Genomic DNA, 18,263 nt, shown 5'->3' on the forward strand with positions numbered 1-18,263 from the left:
GCATGCCGGAAAAGTGACATGGAAAAGTGGTTGCGGGTTTTGCATTCGTGTGGAGCTTAACGTGTTCCTCCCCACCCCCGTGTAGCATGTCAGTGTATGCAGGAAATGCTTGTGCAGTCCGTTCAGTTCTGGGTAAATCACTGTTGTTGATCTCTGATTGAATATGAGAACCTTTAATAAGGGGAACTGGCTTTTCATAATTAGATGATTAAAGCAAGACACTTGAATTCTAGTTGGTGGATTGTGCCAGTCACAAGAAGAATGACAGAATAAAACAAAATAAGCTTTGCTCATTTGCTCTAAATGAGTTTCAGACTGTGTGAATGTACATGACGATGTAAAAACAAATTGTACAACTACTGTCCTTCATTTTTTGTGTTTACTGTTGCAGCGGCATCCTGAGCATTGTTATTAGTTTGTTTGTGTGTGTGTACATGTCTCTCTCTAGAATAGAAAGGCTCTCGGAGCCCCAAGGGCCCTTCACTTGACTTTTCCCTCCTGCTCTTTAAAGACAACCTTAACCTTTCAAATTGTGCAGGCAGACGTATAAACGCACAAATAACACACTTGCCCTCAGTGGCATTCGTTCGGATCTTAGCATTTAATTATGATAATCTAAGAGGCAAGCATTCGAAGAATTTAAAGGAAGTTACAGCTTCAGCGTGTGGCCAATCTACTCAGACCACACCTTTAGGATGTCACGGTTCCCTTTATAAAATCATTGTTCTTTTTTATTTTTTTTTTGAGTTTTGGTCTAATTTACATAAGTCTGCTTTGGGCCCCTCACAAGCAAGTCTGCGTCCTTGAATCCTCCTGCGGTAGCAGGTTGTGTCCAAAAGGGGGCGTTGTTAAGCTGCCTACATGCTTGAAATGTTGAGCGGCTGATGTATAGCACTCTTATCAGGGGGATGGCAGCGTCTCTCTTCCTTTGCACACACAGATCCATACAGATACCTGTCCTATGATAATGTATTTCTGCAGGATGAGCACTCTTTTATAACATGTTAGATTTGTATTTAGATGTGGAATCTATCAGGGCTGCATTCATCAGATAGCTGCAAGTTTTGTCTCAGGCTATTTGATTATCGTTATTAAAAAGTTATTGTGAGGGGGGAAAAATGCGAGCGCATGCACGCCAGAATATGAATTCGGAGCGATAGCATATCCGTAACGCGACGGCTCCATTTTTAACGGGATTATGTCCGAAAGTGGCCAGACTCCCGGTGCGAAGGGGTTCTGCCGCTTTGTGTTTCTGGATTTGTGGGATTAGAATTCTCGTTCCTCCGTTTAGTTGGACTCTTAATCCAGACTGATACAGCTTCAAAGGCTGGTCTTTATTAATCATGTGTTTACATTATCCATGGTCATACACTCCTTACAGACCAAAGCTCTCATTAGAACGAGCATGTAAGTCTTTTGTGTGCATTTTTCCTCTGTGTGTGTGTGTGTGTGTGTGTGTGTGTGTGTTTGTTCAAATTAGACAGAGGATTTCAACAGAGGCGACTTTTAACAAAGCTGAGCTTACAAAGCTAATTGGAGAGAGATGGGTTGGATCTGATGTTCTTGATTGGAATTTAAGGACTTTCGAAGAAAAGACAGACAATGAGAGGGTTGTATGTGTGTGTGTGGGACAGAGAAAATTAGTGTTTGTTTGAAAAATGGTCAAGGCTTGGGCTAAATGAGTTGTGTGTAATTTTGTGTACAGTTCAAGTTTCCGTATAATTACAGGAAGTTGTTTGTCTAGGTCATTTTTCTTTTCTGCATACGTTATGCAACACATTCCCATTGTGCATAATGAAAATGAAAAGAAGTTTCTTTCTTTTTTGTTTTCTTTTTTTTTTGTTTGTTTGTCTGGTGGAATACTGACAAAACATTTGAACAATTTAGGCTAGTAAATGCAGTTTTGAGTCAGTTTTTCTTTCGTGCTCATGAATATTAATTAGGTTACTTTCGTTATTTGAATATGTTTACTATGTTTTAGAACATATTTCTATTAGTGTTTTGCTAAATACATAGTCTGTGAGATGTATTGATCCAGACATCGAAGTATGTTCATTTCCAAGTCAAAGCTGACTTGGAAAATATTTAAACAATAATTTTAATGTCAATAGCACATATTAATCTCTCATTTTCTACACCCTTTCCTTTCTCCTTCTTTATAGCCCAGTCCGATTCCAAGTCCCATTCTTGGTGGGAGGCCAAATGCAAGTCAGTCCCTGTTGGCCTGGTGCCGAGAGGTCACGAAAAACTACAGAGGCGTCAAAATCACCAACTTCACCACTTCCTGGAGGAACGGACTGGCTTTCTGTGCCCTGTTACACCATTTCAGACCCGACTTAATGTAAGCCATGCATCTTTATGGAAATACACACTTTTATAAAAGCCTCAACACACAAGAAGCGCTTCTTGAGATGGTTCAGTCAGCAGTAATTGTGTTTAGCGCATGAGGTGCTGACACAACTTACCCCACGTTAAAGGTATAGCGCTTCCAAAAATGAAAATTGTAATATTGTGTTTTGTGTTTCACATAAGAAAGAAAGTCATAGAGGTTTGGAACTACATGAGGGTGAGTAAATGAGAGAATTTGTAATTTTGGGTAAACATGTCAAGGAATAATTGGGCTATTGGTTGACAAAAACAATTTAGCCTGCAGCTATCATTGGGAAAATGCTTCATTTCATGATTCAAGAGTAATCTATAGCCACAAATATAAATTGTTTTATATACTGCCACTAAAATGCATAATATATACTACTAAAAGTTTTTGAACAGTAAGATTTTTAATGTTTTTAAAGAAGTCTCTCCTGCTCACCAAGCCTGCATTTATTTGATCCAAAGTACAGCAAAAACTGTTATATTTTTAAGTATTTTTACTGTTTAAAATAACTCTTTTCTATTTGAATATATTTTAAAATATAATTTATTCCTGTGATTTCAAAGCTGAATTTTTTTTATCATCATTACTCCAGTCACATGATCCTTCAGAAATCATTCTAATATCCTGATTCGCTGCTCAAAAAACATTTATTATTATTATGATTATGATTTTTTTTGATGAATAGAAAGTTCAGAAGAACAGCATTTATCTGAAATAGAAATCTTTTGTAACATTATAAATGTCTTTATCATCACTTTTGATCAATTTAAAGCATCCTTGCTAAATAAAAGTATTAATTTCTAGAACTTCTTTCACAAAATAAATAAATAAATAACATTTGACCTACTCTAAGCTTTTGAATGTTTTAGTGTATAATGTTGCAAAAGCTTTTTGTTTCAAATAAATGGTGATATTCAGTGGTGAATCCTGAAAAAATGTGCTCAACTGTTTTAAATATTGATAATAATAATATTAATAATAAATGTTTCTTGAACAGGAAATCTCCATATTAGAATGATTTCTGAAGGATCATGTGACACTGAAGACTTGAATAATGATGCTGAAAATTTAGCTTTAATAGCAGGAATAAATTACATTTTAAAATATATTCAAATAAAAAGCAGTTCTTTTAAGTGGTAAAATATATCAGGTATAATCAAGGTAATCAAATAAATGCAGTTTTGGTGAGCAGAAGAGAATTCTTTAAAAAAAAAAAAACATTTAAAGTCTTACTGTTCAAAAACTTTTGACTCGTATTGTATATTTTTAATCTTGGGTAAATTTCCTTTGACATAAAACAAATTTTACCTGCAGAAAGTAGAAAATTCACTTTGACAAGCAGAAGCATTAAAAATCACAAAAAATACATTTTAAAAAATCAAATACAAAAAAAAATGACACTGGATGTGCATTTTATTGTTAAGCCATTTTCAGTTGTTGCCTTTGATCAAAATAATCATCAGATGACTCAGTAACCTCTATATAATTAATACCGACAGGCCTAAACTCTATGTATACACAACTCACTTAATTCACCTCTCTCTCTCTCCCCCTCTGTGAGAATCTCACTTTGTGTGGGGGGTCTAATATGGTTTATGATGGAGAGTTTTTAATCCCTCTGTCTTATTTCTGAACATTTCTGTGTCTGGTCTCATCAGGAATGACTCAAATCCTCCTTAATTACTACACTTACAGCAGATTCATCACAGTGCTGACAGCGCCACAGCCAACCACCCTCTGGGTTTAGCATACGCTAAAGTACCAGGAATCTGGCCGCCGTCTGTTTAAGGAAGATATTGACTGATTTATTATGTTTGATACTCTAATGAAGCATTCATTGACATGTATAAAGAGAATGGTTTTTCAACACTTTTGACTCGCACTATTCACACAGCCTGAGAGACAACCTGCTGTTTGCTTCATGCTGAATGATCAGTGGCCATCATTCCAAAAAAAATCTTCATCTCTGCAATGAATTTGCAGTTGGTGTAACCACAACTAAAAATATGGCTTGTTACAGAAGTTAAGTGTGTTTATTAATGCTATTTCATCTGGAGAAAGTCCTCAGAGGGCTTTTAAAGTGCACTGTGCCTCAGGGGACAGTACACAGCCCACATCAAGGTTTGACTGACATGTAATGAATGCTGAGGCTTATGATATAAGCAAAATGCAGGATATTGTCCATTTTTAGAGTAGCCCACTACCGTTTTCCCTGCTGAAGAGGAAAGACCCCAGGCACACAGTGGGTAGGGTGAAGAACGAGAGATGAAACGTTTAATGTGTTGAGTGGTTGAGTAAAAGCTGTGTGTGTGTGTGTCTAATTTTGCTTGCACTCACACACACTCTATTAGTTGTGTTGATTGCAGAGCTGTGAAATTGCATGTTACAGCCATTACATGAGACGCATATTTAAAGCTAACTCTCTCTCTCGCTGTTCTTTCCTCCCTCCTAGTGACTACAAGGCTCTCAATCCTCAAGATATTAAAGAAAACAACAAAAAGGTAAATGCTACACACTCTCTTCCTCTCTTCGTTTGTTTGTGCATCAGTAATCCTCCTCATAGGTGATTTATTTTGTTATAACTCTGATTCACTCCCACCCAGCGTTCTCTAATTGCCACTTTCAGAATGCGGCTCCCCTGCCGACACTGATGGAAAGAGTGTGTGTGTGTGTGTGTGTGTGTGTGTTTGCTTGCATTTGTGTGGATGGAGTAAGTCACCTGGGAGTCGTAAGATAGCATCATAATTCATAAACATGCTATAAATAAACTTTACAGGCTTCTCCACAGAGAGAAAAGGAAAGAGAGGGAGGGAAAGAAGAGGAATAAAGGGATGTTAATCACACACTTGCAGGACCAAGGAGGTTCAAACAGTAGATACACACACACAAACTTGTAAACATACTTGTGAAGACCTCCATTAAAATGAAAATTCTGTTATTAATTACTCACCGTCATGTCGTTCCAAACCTTCGTTCATCTTCGGAACACAAATTAAGATATTTTTGATGAAATCAAGAAATTTCTGACCCTCCATAGATGGGGTCCTACTGTAACTCGGGAGAAAAATTTGTTGAATAAATTTATTTTGTTTTTTCACTTAGACTATTTTGTTGATGTTCTTGCTAACTTTCTGGGCCTTGAACGTGGTAGGAACCTTTCTGTCTATGGAGGGTCAGAAAGCTCTCGGTTTTCATTAAAAATATCTTAATTTGTGTTCCGAAGATGAATGAAGGTCTGATGGGTTTGGAACGACATGAGGGAGAGTAATTAATGACAGAATTTTCATTTTAGGGTGAACTATTCCTTTACTCTCTGTTGTTTTTAAATTAAGCAGTTATAGAGTATAATCACTACACCCAACCCAAGTCCTTAAAGACATTTTAAATATTATTACTTTATTGCGCTACTGTAAATAAAACTACGAAATCGCTCGTAACTCCTAAACCATCAGTCGCAGGCTGAAGTGCCTTATGTGACGTGAAATATTTGGGCATTTTTTGAAAAACATACTTTTACGAACTAGTCCCAGGTTTTTGGCCTGATCGGAACCAAACCAAAGCAGAAAGATTCTCTCAATAGTGAATATCAATAATTATCAAAAAAAGTTGAACTTTGACTCACCGTCACAAAGGGACACCAGAACGTTTGAAAGGGGCAGGGCCACTTTTAGTAAAATATAACTCCTGAACAGAATGAGGTATCTTGGCCAAACTCAGAACACTTGCGTAAGAGCTCAATTTGAGGTCACAGAAAAAAGTAAATTGCCACGCTTGGCCACTTTGTGGCGCTATTAGGGGAAAAACATAAAAATTGCTATAACTGTGCCATTTATCCTTTCAACATGGAAATCGGTGTGTGCGGTCTTGGTCCAAAGTACCGCAAGTGTCTATAAGGACATTTGCGTATCTCAAAAACATGGCTACCACTAACCGAAGTTTGAGCACCTGTCAGACAAGGTTAACCGAGGCCAATTGGAACAAAACTTGGCGGGCATGTTCGACTCACAGCCCCAAAGGTCTGATTGTACGTCACGCTGTTTTTCGCACATATGCACAATATTCGTATTATACGACAGAACTCCTCATTCTGGACAACCTTGCCTCTAGAACCACTGCTGTCAATCAAATAGTTTGTTAAATATTTGACAAGATGTCAAAAAACTTTTGCGAACGAGTCCTAGGTTTTTTGCTCAATCTGAAAAAAACACTCTCTAGGTCAATAATTATTAAAAAATGTTTAAATTTACTCTTTGGGAGGCTATAACGGGTTTGTTTAGAAAAGGGTCCTGTCCAAATTTACCCAAAATCCTATATAGTCTAAAGAAAAAATCTAAACTTCACGAAACCTGGTGAGCACATGCGACAGGTGATTCTAAACAAGCATGCAACTTTTTAAGGAAATTGGACCACAGCTGGCACTATAACAATCATAAACGTAAATATTTATAAACGTAATATATTTCTAAACGTAAATATTTCTATGGCAAATTTGCCAAAAATGCTCATGGATTTAGGTGGTTACAGACTTGCTAAACAATGTATTTTTTCATATTTGCTTAAATGCCTTAAAGCGTTTGAAACCCAGTAATCGCTGCTTGCAGCTGTATTTATTTTATTTTTTTATTTTTTTACAATAGTTTATATGAACACAGTAATTGCACTTTGATTTGCACTAAATCAGCTTACTAGAATGGTTTCTGTAGGATCATGTGATGCTGAAGACTGGAGTAATGGCTGCTGATAATTCAGATTTGTCATCACAGGAATAAATTACATTTTAAAATATATTAAACATATTCAAATTGCAATTCAGTTGAGCTCAAGATCTGAGTTTATCTGCTTTAGGTAGATCTCCATCAGCTTCCCATTCCACACTTTCTTTTAGTCACTTTCTCTTTCTTTCTCTCATTATTGTTTTACATTACACCTTGTTCCATCCGTTCAGGAATTTTCAGTGGGATGTGCACGACGAATGAGCTTTGAGAGAGAGCGAGGAAGGTGTGGATATTGCTGTCAGCTCTCAAATGCCTGTTTAAATAAACCGCCAGGTGGCTGTGCCAACAAGGATTACTCCAAGCATCTCTCTTCCTCTCTCTCAAAGCACGCACACACAATGCACAGCAGCGCACGATACGAAATGTATATTTGCTGAAGAGTTGCTTCCTGGATTTGTTTGGAATCTATTTGGATTTGTGGATGTATAAAACTTAATTCCTCTGTAATTCCGCTCCATTGAACGATCACTGTATTCTGGAGCGCTGCAGATTAACTCTTATTTCAGCCCTCAGATTAACTCCATTTAGACTTTATTAGGTGTATTTAATGTGCTCCTCGCTCTCTCCTTTCCCTCCGTTCCTTTCATCTGTCATCACTTTATCCCTACACTCAATACCTGCAGTCCTGAGTTCATTTCCTGCTCTCTCTCGTTCTGGGACTATCACATACGCCGTTTTTCTCTCTCCAACACAGCGAAAAGTGCATCCTCTCGCTCTCTTTCAACGATAAACGACTATCCCAAGCTGAGGAGGTTAAGAGCACTTTCTATACAGCCCCAAACACACGCATTTATATAAACTGCATTCATTTCCATTTGATAGAATCAGCGCGACCCTCTCTGGCCCAGCCGTGATTGCAATAATCTCTATTGAAATATGACAGATAAGAGCAATCAATAGCAGAGGGGAGAGGAGAGGACGGTTTGGTCATACAGGCAGTGAAAAGAATTATTTTCTCTGTGTGTGTCTAGAGAGCGACTAGCAGTAATTTCCCATGATATCTGATCTGTGCGTGCGCGTGTGCGCGTGCGTGTATGTGTTCCTGTGTTCCTCGATAAATGTGCGGACAGGGGGGAAAAAGCCCCTCTGGCTGTGTTTGTGACTGACAGCGATGGATACCTGTCAATCATTCAGCGATGTCATTCACAAAACAAAACGCTTTTCATTGTGCGTTTAGCGTGGGGGAGGGGCTGACAGACCGGAGCAGGAAGGGAAAGTCTTAAACACACAATTGCACAGTTCACACGGGTTATTAGTGCCGCTGCATCATTTATACACAGATCCAGAGCAAACAGCACATTTCTGTTAGTTGAATAAATGGCTTTGTAGTTAATAACGCAGTACATAAGAAGCGTGTTTTGGGGCTTAAATCATCTGGAAGTGTTTGGTCACATACACTTGCTGTTTACATGGTGTATTTGTTTTAATCAAGCATGATTTGTTGTTTTGAAGACTACAGCAATGAGACAGAGAGACACCTTTCATGTTTGCCTTTTTTCCTCTCCCAGGCACCTTAATGCAGTCTGTAAATAGACATTGATACATACACTATTTATAATATATATTTATATATTTTTTTTTATTTAGTAAAAATGCTTTAAATTGATCAAAGCTGACAGTAAAGACATTTACACTACCATTCAAAAGTTTGGGGTTAGTAGGTTTTTAAAAAAAATAAATGAATGGTTTTATTCAGTAAAGATGCGTCAAACTGATCAAAGCTGACAGTAAAGACATTTAATGTCTCTTTCAAATTAATACTTTTCTTTTGAATATTTTATATATATATAATTTTTTTTTTCATTCTTTATTAATATTATATATTTTTATTCACTACAGTTCAAAATTTTGTGGTCAGTATTTTTTTTTATGATTTAATTGTCTTATTCAATAAAGATGCATTAAATTCAAAATTGACAGTAAAGACATTTAATGTCTCTTCCAAATAAATACTTAACATATAATTTTATTATTTTTATTCACTAGATATTTTTTCTTATTGTTTATTATTATTATACATTTTTATACACTACCATTTAAAAGTTAAGTAGTGTTTGTTTTATTCCGTAAACATGCATTACATTGATCAAAGTTGACAGTAAAGGCAGTAATGTCTCTATTTCAAATAAATACACTTCTTTTGAACGTGGTATTCATCAAAATATCCTGGAAGCAGTCACAAATTTCTGTTTTCAACATTGATAGTACGAAATGCTGCCAAATCTTCAGAGAATAATTTCTGAAGGATCATGTGACACTGACCACAGGAAGAATTGCTGCTGAAAATTCAGCTTTGTCATCACAGGAATAAATTACATTTTTAAAATATATTAAAAAAGAAAATGTGATTCTAAATTGTAATAACAAATTTATAGTTTTACTGTTTTTACTGTATTTTTTAATAATAACTTAATGTAATAACTTTAATAGTAAATATTGTTATATATAAGTTTATTATTTTTATTCACTAAATATTTTTCTAATCCTTTATTATTACTATTATATATGTTTTTTACACTACCATTCAAAAGTTTGGGTCACTAGGGTTTTTTATATATATAAATTATTGTTTTTATTTAGTAAAAATGCATTAATTGATCAAAGTGTAGAAAGTAAAGAAAGTAAAGAAATGTCTCTGTGTCAAATAAATACTGTTCTTTTGAACTTGTTATTCATCAAACTATCCTGGAAAAAGTTTCTCACAAATTTCTGTTTTCAACATTGATAGTAAGAAGGAATGTTTCTTCAGCACCAAATCTTCAGAGAATAATTTCTGAAGGATCATGTGACACTGATGACTGGAGTAATGGCTGCTGAAAATTCAGCTTTGTCAACACTGGAATAAATTGCATTTTTAAAATATATTAAAATAAAGAAAAAGGCAGTCTTGTTGAGCATATGAGACTACTTTCATGTTTTGTTTTTAAACCAGTCTATACTGTCTTGTCAAAAACTGATTTTTCTTTCACATGTAAAAGAGACCTTTTAGAATTGGCCTCATTTAGCTGTGGTGTGAATGTAGCTGAAGTTTAAAAAATCTCCATCAGACACTTTAGTTTCGTTCATTCCTGCAATTATTCACTCTTTCTTTCGAGCTGATGCCCAAACAACACATACCTGCAGACTCTTTTTGTTTTCCCACCCGTATTCGTTCTCCTTTTTCCTATTCAGCTGTCTCTACCTTACATTTCCCTCGCTCTGCAAAGCTCTGCATCGCCATCGCTATTGTTAGCCTCCAGCAAACAGGAAAAAGAGAAGGCACGAGAGAAAGAAAGATGTGATTAATTGTAAATTGAGAATCGGCTTACCTTTGATTATCCCACCCCTCCCTTTCTCTTTCTTTCTCTCTCCCTCTCACTCAGGCCAGTAAAGGGGACAAACCTGATAAAGTCAGTAGATGGGTAAGCAGCAGAGGTTGAGACAATAGTCAACACTCGTCAACAGGGTGAAATTCTCTCGGCCGTCGGCTCGGCTCTGATAGCAGCTCAGATAAAGCGAATCGGGGGGAGGCCGAGACAGAAGGCTAATTTGTAGGCTTTTCTTTATACTGTTGTATTCTCAAATTCTTAAGAGAAAGAGAAAGTAACTTTTCTTTCATTCGTTCGGTGGATTACCGCGATAATGTCAGCCAGTTTACTTTCACTTCTTCCTTCCGTTTCTCTCTCTCTCCCTCTATCTCCCGATCAGGGATTGAGTTTGGCTGTTTGATTATCTGCCTGTTCTCCTCAACCGGACAAATCAGTGCAATTATACTCACTGCAGAGAGAGAGAGAGAGTGACGGAAAGGGGGAGAAAGAGAGAGAGAGAAAGTGAGAGAGATGGAAGGAGGGCGAGTGGGAGATGTATGCGATAAGACTGAGGCAGGATTAGTTTAGTGTTTCTTGGTATCGTGCTCTCTTATCATGGAGAACCATCCTTGACATTAGCTGTCACCGCCTGCCGCATCCTACTGATCCCAGCTTGTCTTATCCCAAATCTAATTCCTGCATGCACCCTACACCCTAACTGTCTCTCCCTCCCATCACCCTACAAACCCTCTTCTTCCCTTTCACCTTTTACCCTGTCGTTCCCTTTTTTCTTCATCCCATACCTTGGTCTTCCTCACGATAAAGCACCTTATTACACCCTATAGTTTACACTTTTACCCTACACCCAACCATTCATTTTCACTCCTCAGCCTCCACCCTGTTTGTCCCTTTCACCATTTCACCTTCATTTCAACCAATACGCTACCCATTCTACCTGGGTTTAAATTGAACCTGTTTACTTTAAATTTTTTTTAAATGATAGTCTATTTAATTTAATGAATGATTTGCTGGACAAGTTTTATTTTATTTTAAAAATATATTTTTTATCTATCATACTATCTATTGCTCATTCTGTCATATGTTCTATCATATATTCTATTGTTTATTCATTTATTGATCATTTGTTAATTATTTATTATTTAATCTATATAACAATTGTCAGATTCAGATAATTATTATTATTTAAAAAGTATTATTTAAATTTATTATAATTTAATTATTTTTAAAATTATAATTTATTTTTTGTTTATTTTTAATTTAGAAGAATTATTGTCTGACCCAGACTTATTTTATTTATTTTGAAGAATGGTTTGGTTGACAGATTTACTGTAGTTTAGTTTAGAATTTGAAGTACATTTTGCAATTTTCCTATATTCACCTATTTACTTTTAAGTTATAGAGTTGTTTTAGCGTTTTATAAAGGAATGACACAACTGAAATGAAATCAGTCTTTTTTTTTTTCCTTCAATCAATACTTCTTTTTTTTTTTTTTTTTTTTTAGTCTACTAGTTCTTGTTTATTTACTTCATTAGGGGTTCAAGCGTGTAGTACTCGCACCGCCTACAATGTTATCAAGGCTCACCCCAATCGGCCTGACAGGTGCGGTTCAGTGATCAATCGAAAGATTCTCACCCCTAGTCAATATATTCACGCATACACTATATTTTCATATTGAATGATCAGTTTTCTTATCTGAACAACTTTGCCTCTAGGACCATATTTAAATATTTGAATTTGAATTTAAATATTAAATATTTGACATTATTTTAAAAAAACTTCTCCAATCTGACCATAGGTGGCACTATAACAGTCATAAAAGTTAAAAATCATTATATTTCTATGGTAAATTACCTGGATTTGCCAAAAATGCTTTTGTTTAAGGTAGTTACAGGCTTGCTAAATCATATGTAATGTCTTTTTCATAAGTGCTTAAATGCCTTAAAGCGCTTAAACCCGATAATCGCTCCTTGCAGCTATGTTTTAATATTGTCTTTTATTTTCTGTGCTGTAATTTAAACATGATCTGTTTTTTGTGTATGCAGGCATATGATGGTTTTGCCAGTCTGGGCATCTCTCGCCTTCTGGAGCCATCTGACATGGTTCTGCTTGCGATCCCGGATAAGCTGACGGTGATGACGTACCTGTATCAGATCCGGGCACATTTCAGCGGCGAGGAACTCAATGTTGTGCAGATCGAAGCCAACAGCAGTCGTAGCACATACAAAGTTGGAGACTTTGAAACAGACACAAACAGTTCCATCGACCAAGACAAGTTCTACGCCGAACTTAACGACGTTCACCATGAGCCCACTAACCAGGATGCTGCAGCAACCAATGGTGGGCATGGTGTTAAAGAAGAGCAGGAAGTAAAGTCAGTCATGACAGGCGGAGGATCTGGTTCCCTATCCGCCTCACAAGGGGAAGTTCTAAAAGACGTAGCTCCTTCTTTACGGGCGTCCATGGCAGACCGTGACTCTCCAGCAACTCCAGCGGTCACTGAACCTCACCCACAACCCGCCCAAAGCACCAGAACCAGCCTGGAGCCCTCCATCAGCCAACCTCCTGTTGCAGAACAGAAAAAAATCCTCAAAGCTGATACACTGGACATGGGTGATCTGTCTCACAGGCTGGAGAGAGAAAAGGAGAAAGGGCAGTCGGGTGGGGTGACCGCCACTGACACCAGACACTCCAAGGAGCAGCACGAGACCCCACAGCCTAGTGAAAGACTAACTGAGTCTGGGTCGCCCTTGTGGCAGACTGGGTCTTCTCTAACAAACACGCACAAACTGGGCTTCACGTATAACAGGGACACTGATCTTATCAAGAAGAAGAGAGCGAGTTTGCGCCATGCTGAATCTGACAGTACATCAGACAGCAGTGCGCCTCAGACCAACCATACACACACTCCCGCTAAACACATACAGGTAAATGTCAACACACAAGCATGCTTACATATGCATGTACATCTGAGCAAAATCTCACTGTGGCTTTATCGTTCTTTTCGTCATTCTGTTTCTTTCTTTCCCCAAGCTCTATAAACCCTCTGTCTGTTGTTCATTCATTCCGTTTTTTGTATATTGTTCTGTCATTCTATCTATCTATCTATCTATCCATCTATCTGTCTGTCTGTCTGTCTGTCTGTCTGTCTGTCATTCTTTCGTTCTATCTTTCTCTCCCCCTTAGGTGTTTTATCTATCCGTCTGTCTGTCTGTCATTCTGTCTGTCATTCTATCTGTTGTTCTGTCTGTCTGTTTGTCATCCTTTCTTTCATTCTATCTTTCTCTCTCCCTTAGGTGTTTTGTCTGTCTGTTTGTCTGTCTGTCATTCTTTCTCTCTCTCTAACGTGGTCTGTCCATATGTCTATCTATCTATCTATCTATCTATCTATCTGTCTAACATTCTGTCTGTTGTTCCGTCCATCTTTCTGTCTGTCGTTCTGTCTGTTGTTCTGTCTGTAATTCATTCTTTCATTCCATCTCTCCCTTAGGTGTTTTATCTGTCTGTCTGTCTGTCGGTTGTTCTGTCTGTTATTCCATCTGTCAGTCCGTCTGTCCATCTGTCTGTCTTTTTTGTCTGTCGTTCTGTCTGTCATTCTTTCATTCCATCTTTCTCTCTCCCTAAGGTGTTTTGTCTGTTCTTAAAACCTCTGAGCCTTTTCCCAAAAATGTTTAATATTTTTCTGTTTAAAAATCACATTATATGGTGTCATACGAATTTCTTTTCATTTTAGTTCAATGTAATTTTACTTTAAATGAAATTGTAATTATGCATCCTGTTTGCTACATCAATGTAATTTTGCAATGCTTTCATTTTCTCAAAATATGCATATGCAAAATATGCATGCCAGCCAACATAGAACATAGGCGGGCATTATGCAAATGTGTTACCCCATGACATGTAGCCGTCACAGAAGTGGGATTCGAATTATTAACGACTCGTTGAACAAGGACACTTTTTTTTTTTTATCGTGCAGTTTCGGTTTTACAACTTTGCAGATTGTTTACATTCACATACAGCTACATTGTACGCTGTATGAAAGGCAATATTTGAAATGGCATAATAGGGGCACTTTAATAATGACACTTTCTGTGAGTCATGCAGTCATCACGAAGACTGGAAAAATCATGGTAACATTATGAAGATTCATTGCTCAGAAAGTGCATGAAACCTTTTGAGCAGTCAAAATGACCAAACCGCACACGACTGATGGTCCAACACAAGCAAGCAAACAACATCCGACATAAATACACAGATACACAAATATAGGTAATAAACACAGGTAGATACACATGCATGTTAACTGAATAATGCCCTGAACACTCCCAACAGAAAAGCAGTTGCAAAATGGGAAAAGCTGCCATATAAAATCAAAGCACATAAAACAGTTTGAAGCTTTTTACATGTTTGATATTTTTGCCATTTTGTGAGACGCCTGATCGGCACAGACAGCAGCCGCATGTCACTCGGAGTGGCATGTCATTATGTACGGGCCGTCCCGCCTGCAGCTCTAATACTGACACGGGTTATAGCGTGTTCCGCATGAGAGCCTCTCCTCATCTATACAGCATGTACACACACACATACACACACACTCTTGCAGGTATTGCAGCACAACCAAGTTTTATCACACTCTCACCATGTATCACTGTCATTTCTTCCACTGAATAACTTTCCAGCTTAGATTTGTCCTGATTTTATTTTGACATGTCATCAAGGCCTCAGCTGTGACATGAGAGCTGCGTTACCATGGTGATAGTTACTTGGCACCACCTTAAGTTTGTTGGCGCTTCATTTGGTTGTTTTAGTGATTGTATTGCATCACTATTTCACCAGTGATGTTAACAGTAATCAGGAGCAAACATAACTCTATCTCCTCTCAGATGTCAGAATCACCACCATACCAATCAGCCAATCATCTGCTTGCTGGAGCTTGTAATAAGAGTGCGAAGCTGATATAGATGCTAATCTGACTTAAACAACATATAGGATGATAGCACATCCACAGATTTGTTCTTATGTTATGTTTTGTTTGTTGTTTTTTTCAGGAAGTCGTACCTACTCCAGTGTCTAACACCAGTGAAGAGAAGGTGAAACGGATCATGGTTATATAAAGTGGCTATACAAAGTCAAACTTTGTTACACTCAAAATTGAATGAAACCTCTTTCTCTGGATTACAGAAGGTCCTGTCTCGTCAAGAGGAGCTGAAGGAGAGGGCCAGGCTGCTATTGGAACAGGCCCGTAGAGATGCTGCCATGAAGGCTGGAAACAAAAGCACTACTAATGCACAGTCACCTACACACACTCCACAGATTATTGATGTGAGTACACACAGACACACACACACGCACACGTTTGCTTAGATATCGACATTGACTTCTGTTGTTTATACACTACTGTTCAAAAGTTTGGGGCCGGTAATATTTTCTTGTATTTTTTTTTGTCAAAAAAAAAATATATATATATTATTGTTATAAAATGTTTTGATATTTGTTATGAAAAACTATTTTCTATTGTTCAAAAGTTTGGGATCAGTGAGTTTTTTAATGTTTTTTTTTTTAAGTGAGTCCCTTAAGTTTATCAAAGTTCCAAAATACAGAAAAATATATACTTTAAAATATATACTTTAAAACATACTTTTTTTCTGTGATGCAAAACTGATTTTTTTATCAGCCATTACTCCAGTCTTCAGTGTCACACGATCCTTCAGAAATCATTCTAATATGCTGATTTATTATCAATGTTGGAAATAGTTATGCTGCTTAATAGTTTTTTGGAACCTGTGATACTTTTTTCAGGATTATTTGATAAATAAAATGTTAATAGGAAAAGCATTTATTCAAAATATAAATCTTTTCTAACAATATGTCTTTACTGTCACTTTTTATCAGTTTAACAGATCCTTGCTAAATAGTATTAATTTCTTTCAAAAAAAAGAAAGAAAAAAATACTGACTCAAAACTATAAACGATAGTGTATATTAATAATAACAATAACAATATTAATAAGAAATCAGCATATTAGTCAACATATTCATTTTAGCTAGTGTTAATTTTAACATTTACTAATGCAGTATTAAAATCAGAAGTTGTACAGTATTATTCAAACTGAGCTAACATGAATTAACAACGAACAGTTGTATTTTTATTAATTAATGTTATCAGAAATTAAAAAATACTGTTTGAAATGCATTTCTCATTCTTAATGCATTCATGTTAACTAATGGAACCTTATTGGTTAATGGTTACCCATTTCTTATTTTTATCAATGTTGTAAACAGTATTTTTGTAAAAAATTAATGAATAGAATGTTTAAAAAACAGCATTTAGAGATCTTAGAAATCTTTTGTAACATTATAAAATACATTACTTGCATACTTTAATTACTTGCATCAATTTAATTGATTAATTGATTCAATTTAATTCAATTCTTTGCTAAAAAAAGTATTAATTAACCTTCTGAACGTGTAGTGTATATACAGGCAATTATAGTTATGACTAAAACTCAAACTCTCCCGTAAACGTTAACCTTTTAGTGTTCTTAAATTTATTTATTTATTTATTTATTTATTTATATTTTTTAATTGTGGATTTTCCCAAAAGACTTTTGTTCATCTATGTACTTAATTTTATAGAATAATAGAACAATTGTCTGATTCAGAGTATTATTATTATTTATTTATTTTTTAATAATTATTTTATATTTTTATAATTATTTTTAGCAATTATAGTTGAGACTAAAACTATAAGCTATAAGCATTAGTATTTTTATTTATTTATTTATTTTTTCCAAATTGTGGATTTTCACAAAATTCCCATTTTTTTCATTTATTTGTTTTTTGTTTGTTTGTTTGTTTGTTTTTTCAAATTTAACAATTCCTGTGACAAGCTTTTTCATAAACGTATTGCGTAGTAAGTCCTTACTACTATTCCCAGCTCCTCTTAGGATGCTCCTTTGTCCCATCAGACAGGAAGTAATAGAATAATATTATTCTGTAGCCAAGAGCCTGCATGCTAAAGCCTCTCATTTCACACAGGACAAGTCTTTAAGGGTTACTCAAGGACTCCAGGTAGTGATGTAGGAAGTGACCAGTCAGAGAACATCAAACGCTAAATAAACATGCTCTACTGAGCTCAGTGCTGCAGGTCGCCTGACACTTGACGTCGAAAAGCTCAGGCCACATCCGAATAACATTTCAGTTCTCTTGACATCCTGTTTTAGAGGAAGAATAGTGTGAAACGCAGTGGCATAAACATACAGAACCACAAGGGAGGGGGGTTTTCAGGACATGATGAAATATCTGGCGTGTGGCGGATTTATTCAGACGTTTTGCTGTATGAATTTTAAAAGGAAATGAGATGCCCTTGAATGAAATGCATAAGAAAGCAAAGAGCAGGAACAAGAAGCCACCTCACTGTGATGCCGCTGCTGTCATAAATTAAGTGTTGTGTTTTTTTTGTTTTGTTTTTTAAAGAAAAATATTTTTTTCTCTCCAGCAAAAGTCCTCTGCGCTCTGATGAAGGGGAGATGGTCCTCGTCCCGTAAATTAACCACGAATTAGCGTCTGTGTGTGCGTTCGCAACGCCTCCATCCCAAGGACGATGTGCTAATGAGGCTTCAGTGCATTAGCGTGCCGGAATATTGAATTGTTTCACTTTTTAATAGAAAACATTGATCAAAAGGGAGCGTGGCTTGGCACGCTGGTAATTGTTAGTGATTTAGATTAGATTAGTTGATGTCTTGTTTTGATTAGTAGGCCCTGTTATCTTATCACTGGCCTCTGCATGAAGCTCCTCCACTAAGAA

At 36.4% G+C, this 18,263-nt stretch overlaps 1 protein-coding gene across 7 annotated transcripts in view; it reads left to right on the forward strand.

The window, feature by feature from the left end:
* ehbp1 (EH domain binding protein 1) overlaps positions 1 to 18,263 on the forward strand; it is a 155,140-nt gene that overhangs the window by 71,533 nt on the left and 65,344 nt on the right. For all 7 annotated transcript variants that reach the window (XM_051133123.1, XM_051133124.1, XM_051133126.1 and 4 more), the window contains 5 exons: positions 2,163 to 2,341; positions 4,830 to 4,878; positions 12,503 to 13,384; positions 15,506 to 15,547; positions 15,639 to 15,779. In XM_051133123.1, the coding sequence (XP_050989080.1) occupies positions 2,163 to 2,341; positions 4,830 to 4,878; positions 12,503 to 13,384; positions 15,506 to 15,547; positions 15,639 to 15,779 (1,293 nt within the window). The remainder of the gene's footprint in view (positions 1 to 2,162; positions 2,342 to 4,829; positions 4,879 to 12,502; positions 13,385 to 15,505; positions 15,548 to 15,638; positions 15,780 to 18,263) is intronic.

The sequence above is a fragment of the Labeo rohita genome, chromosome 17 (assembly GCF_022985175.1).
Source record: "Labeo rohita strain BAU-BD-2019 chromosome 17, IGBB_LRoh.1.0, whole genome shotgun sequence".
NCBI lineage: Eukaryota > Metazoa > Chordata > Actinopteri > Cypriniformes > Cyprinidae > Labeo > Labeo rohita.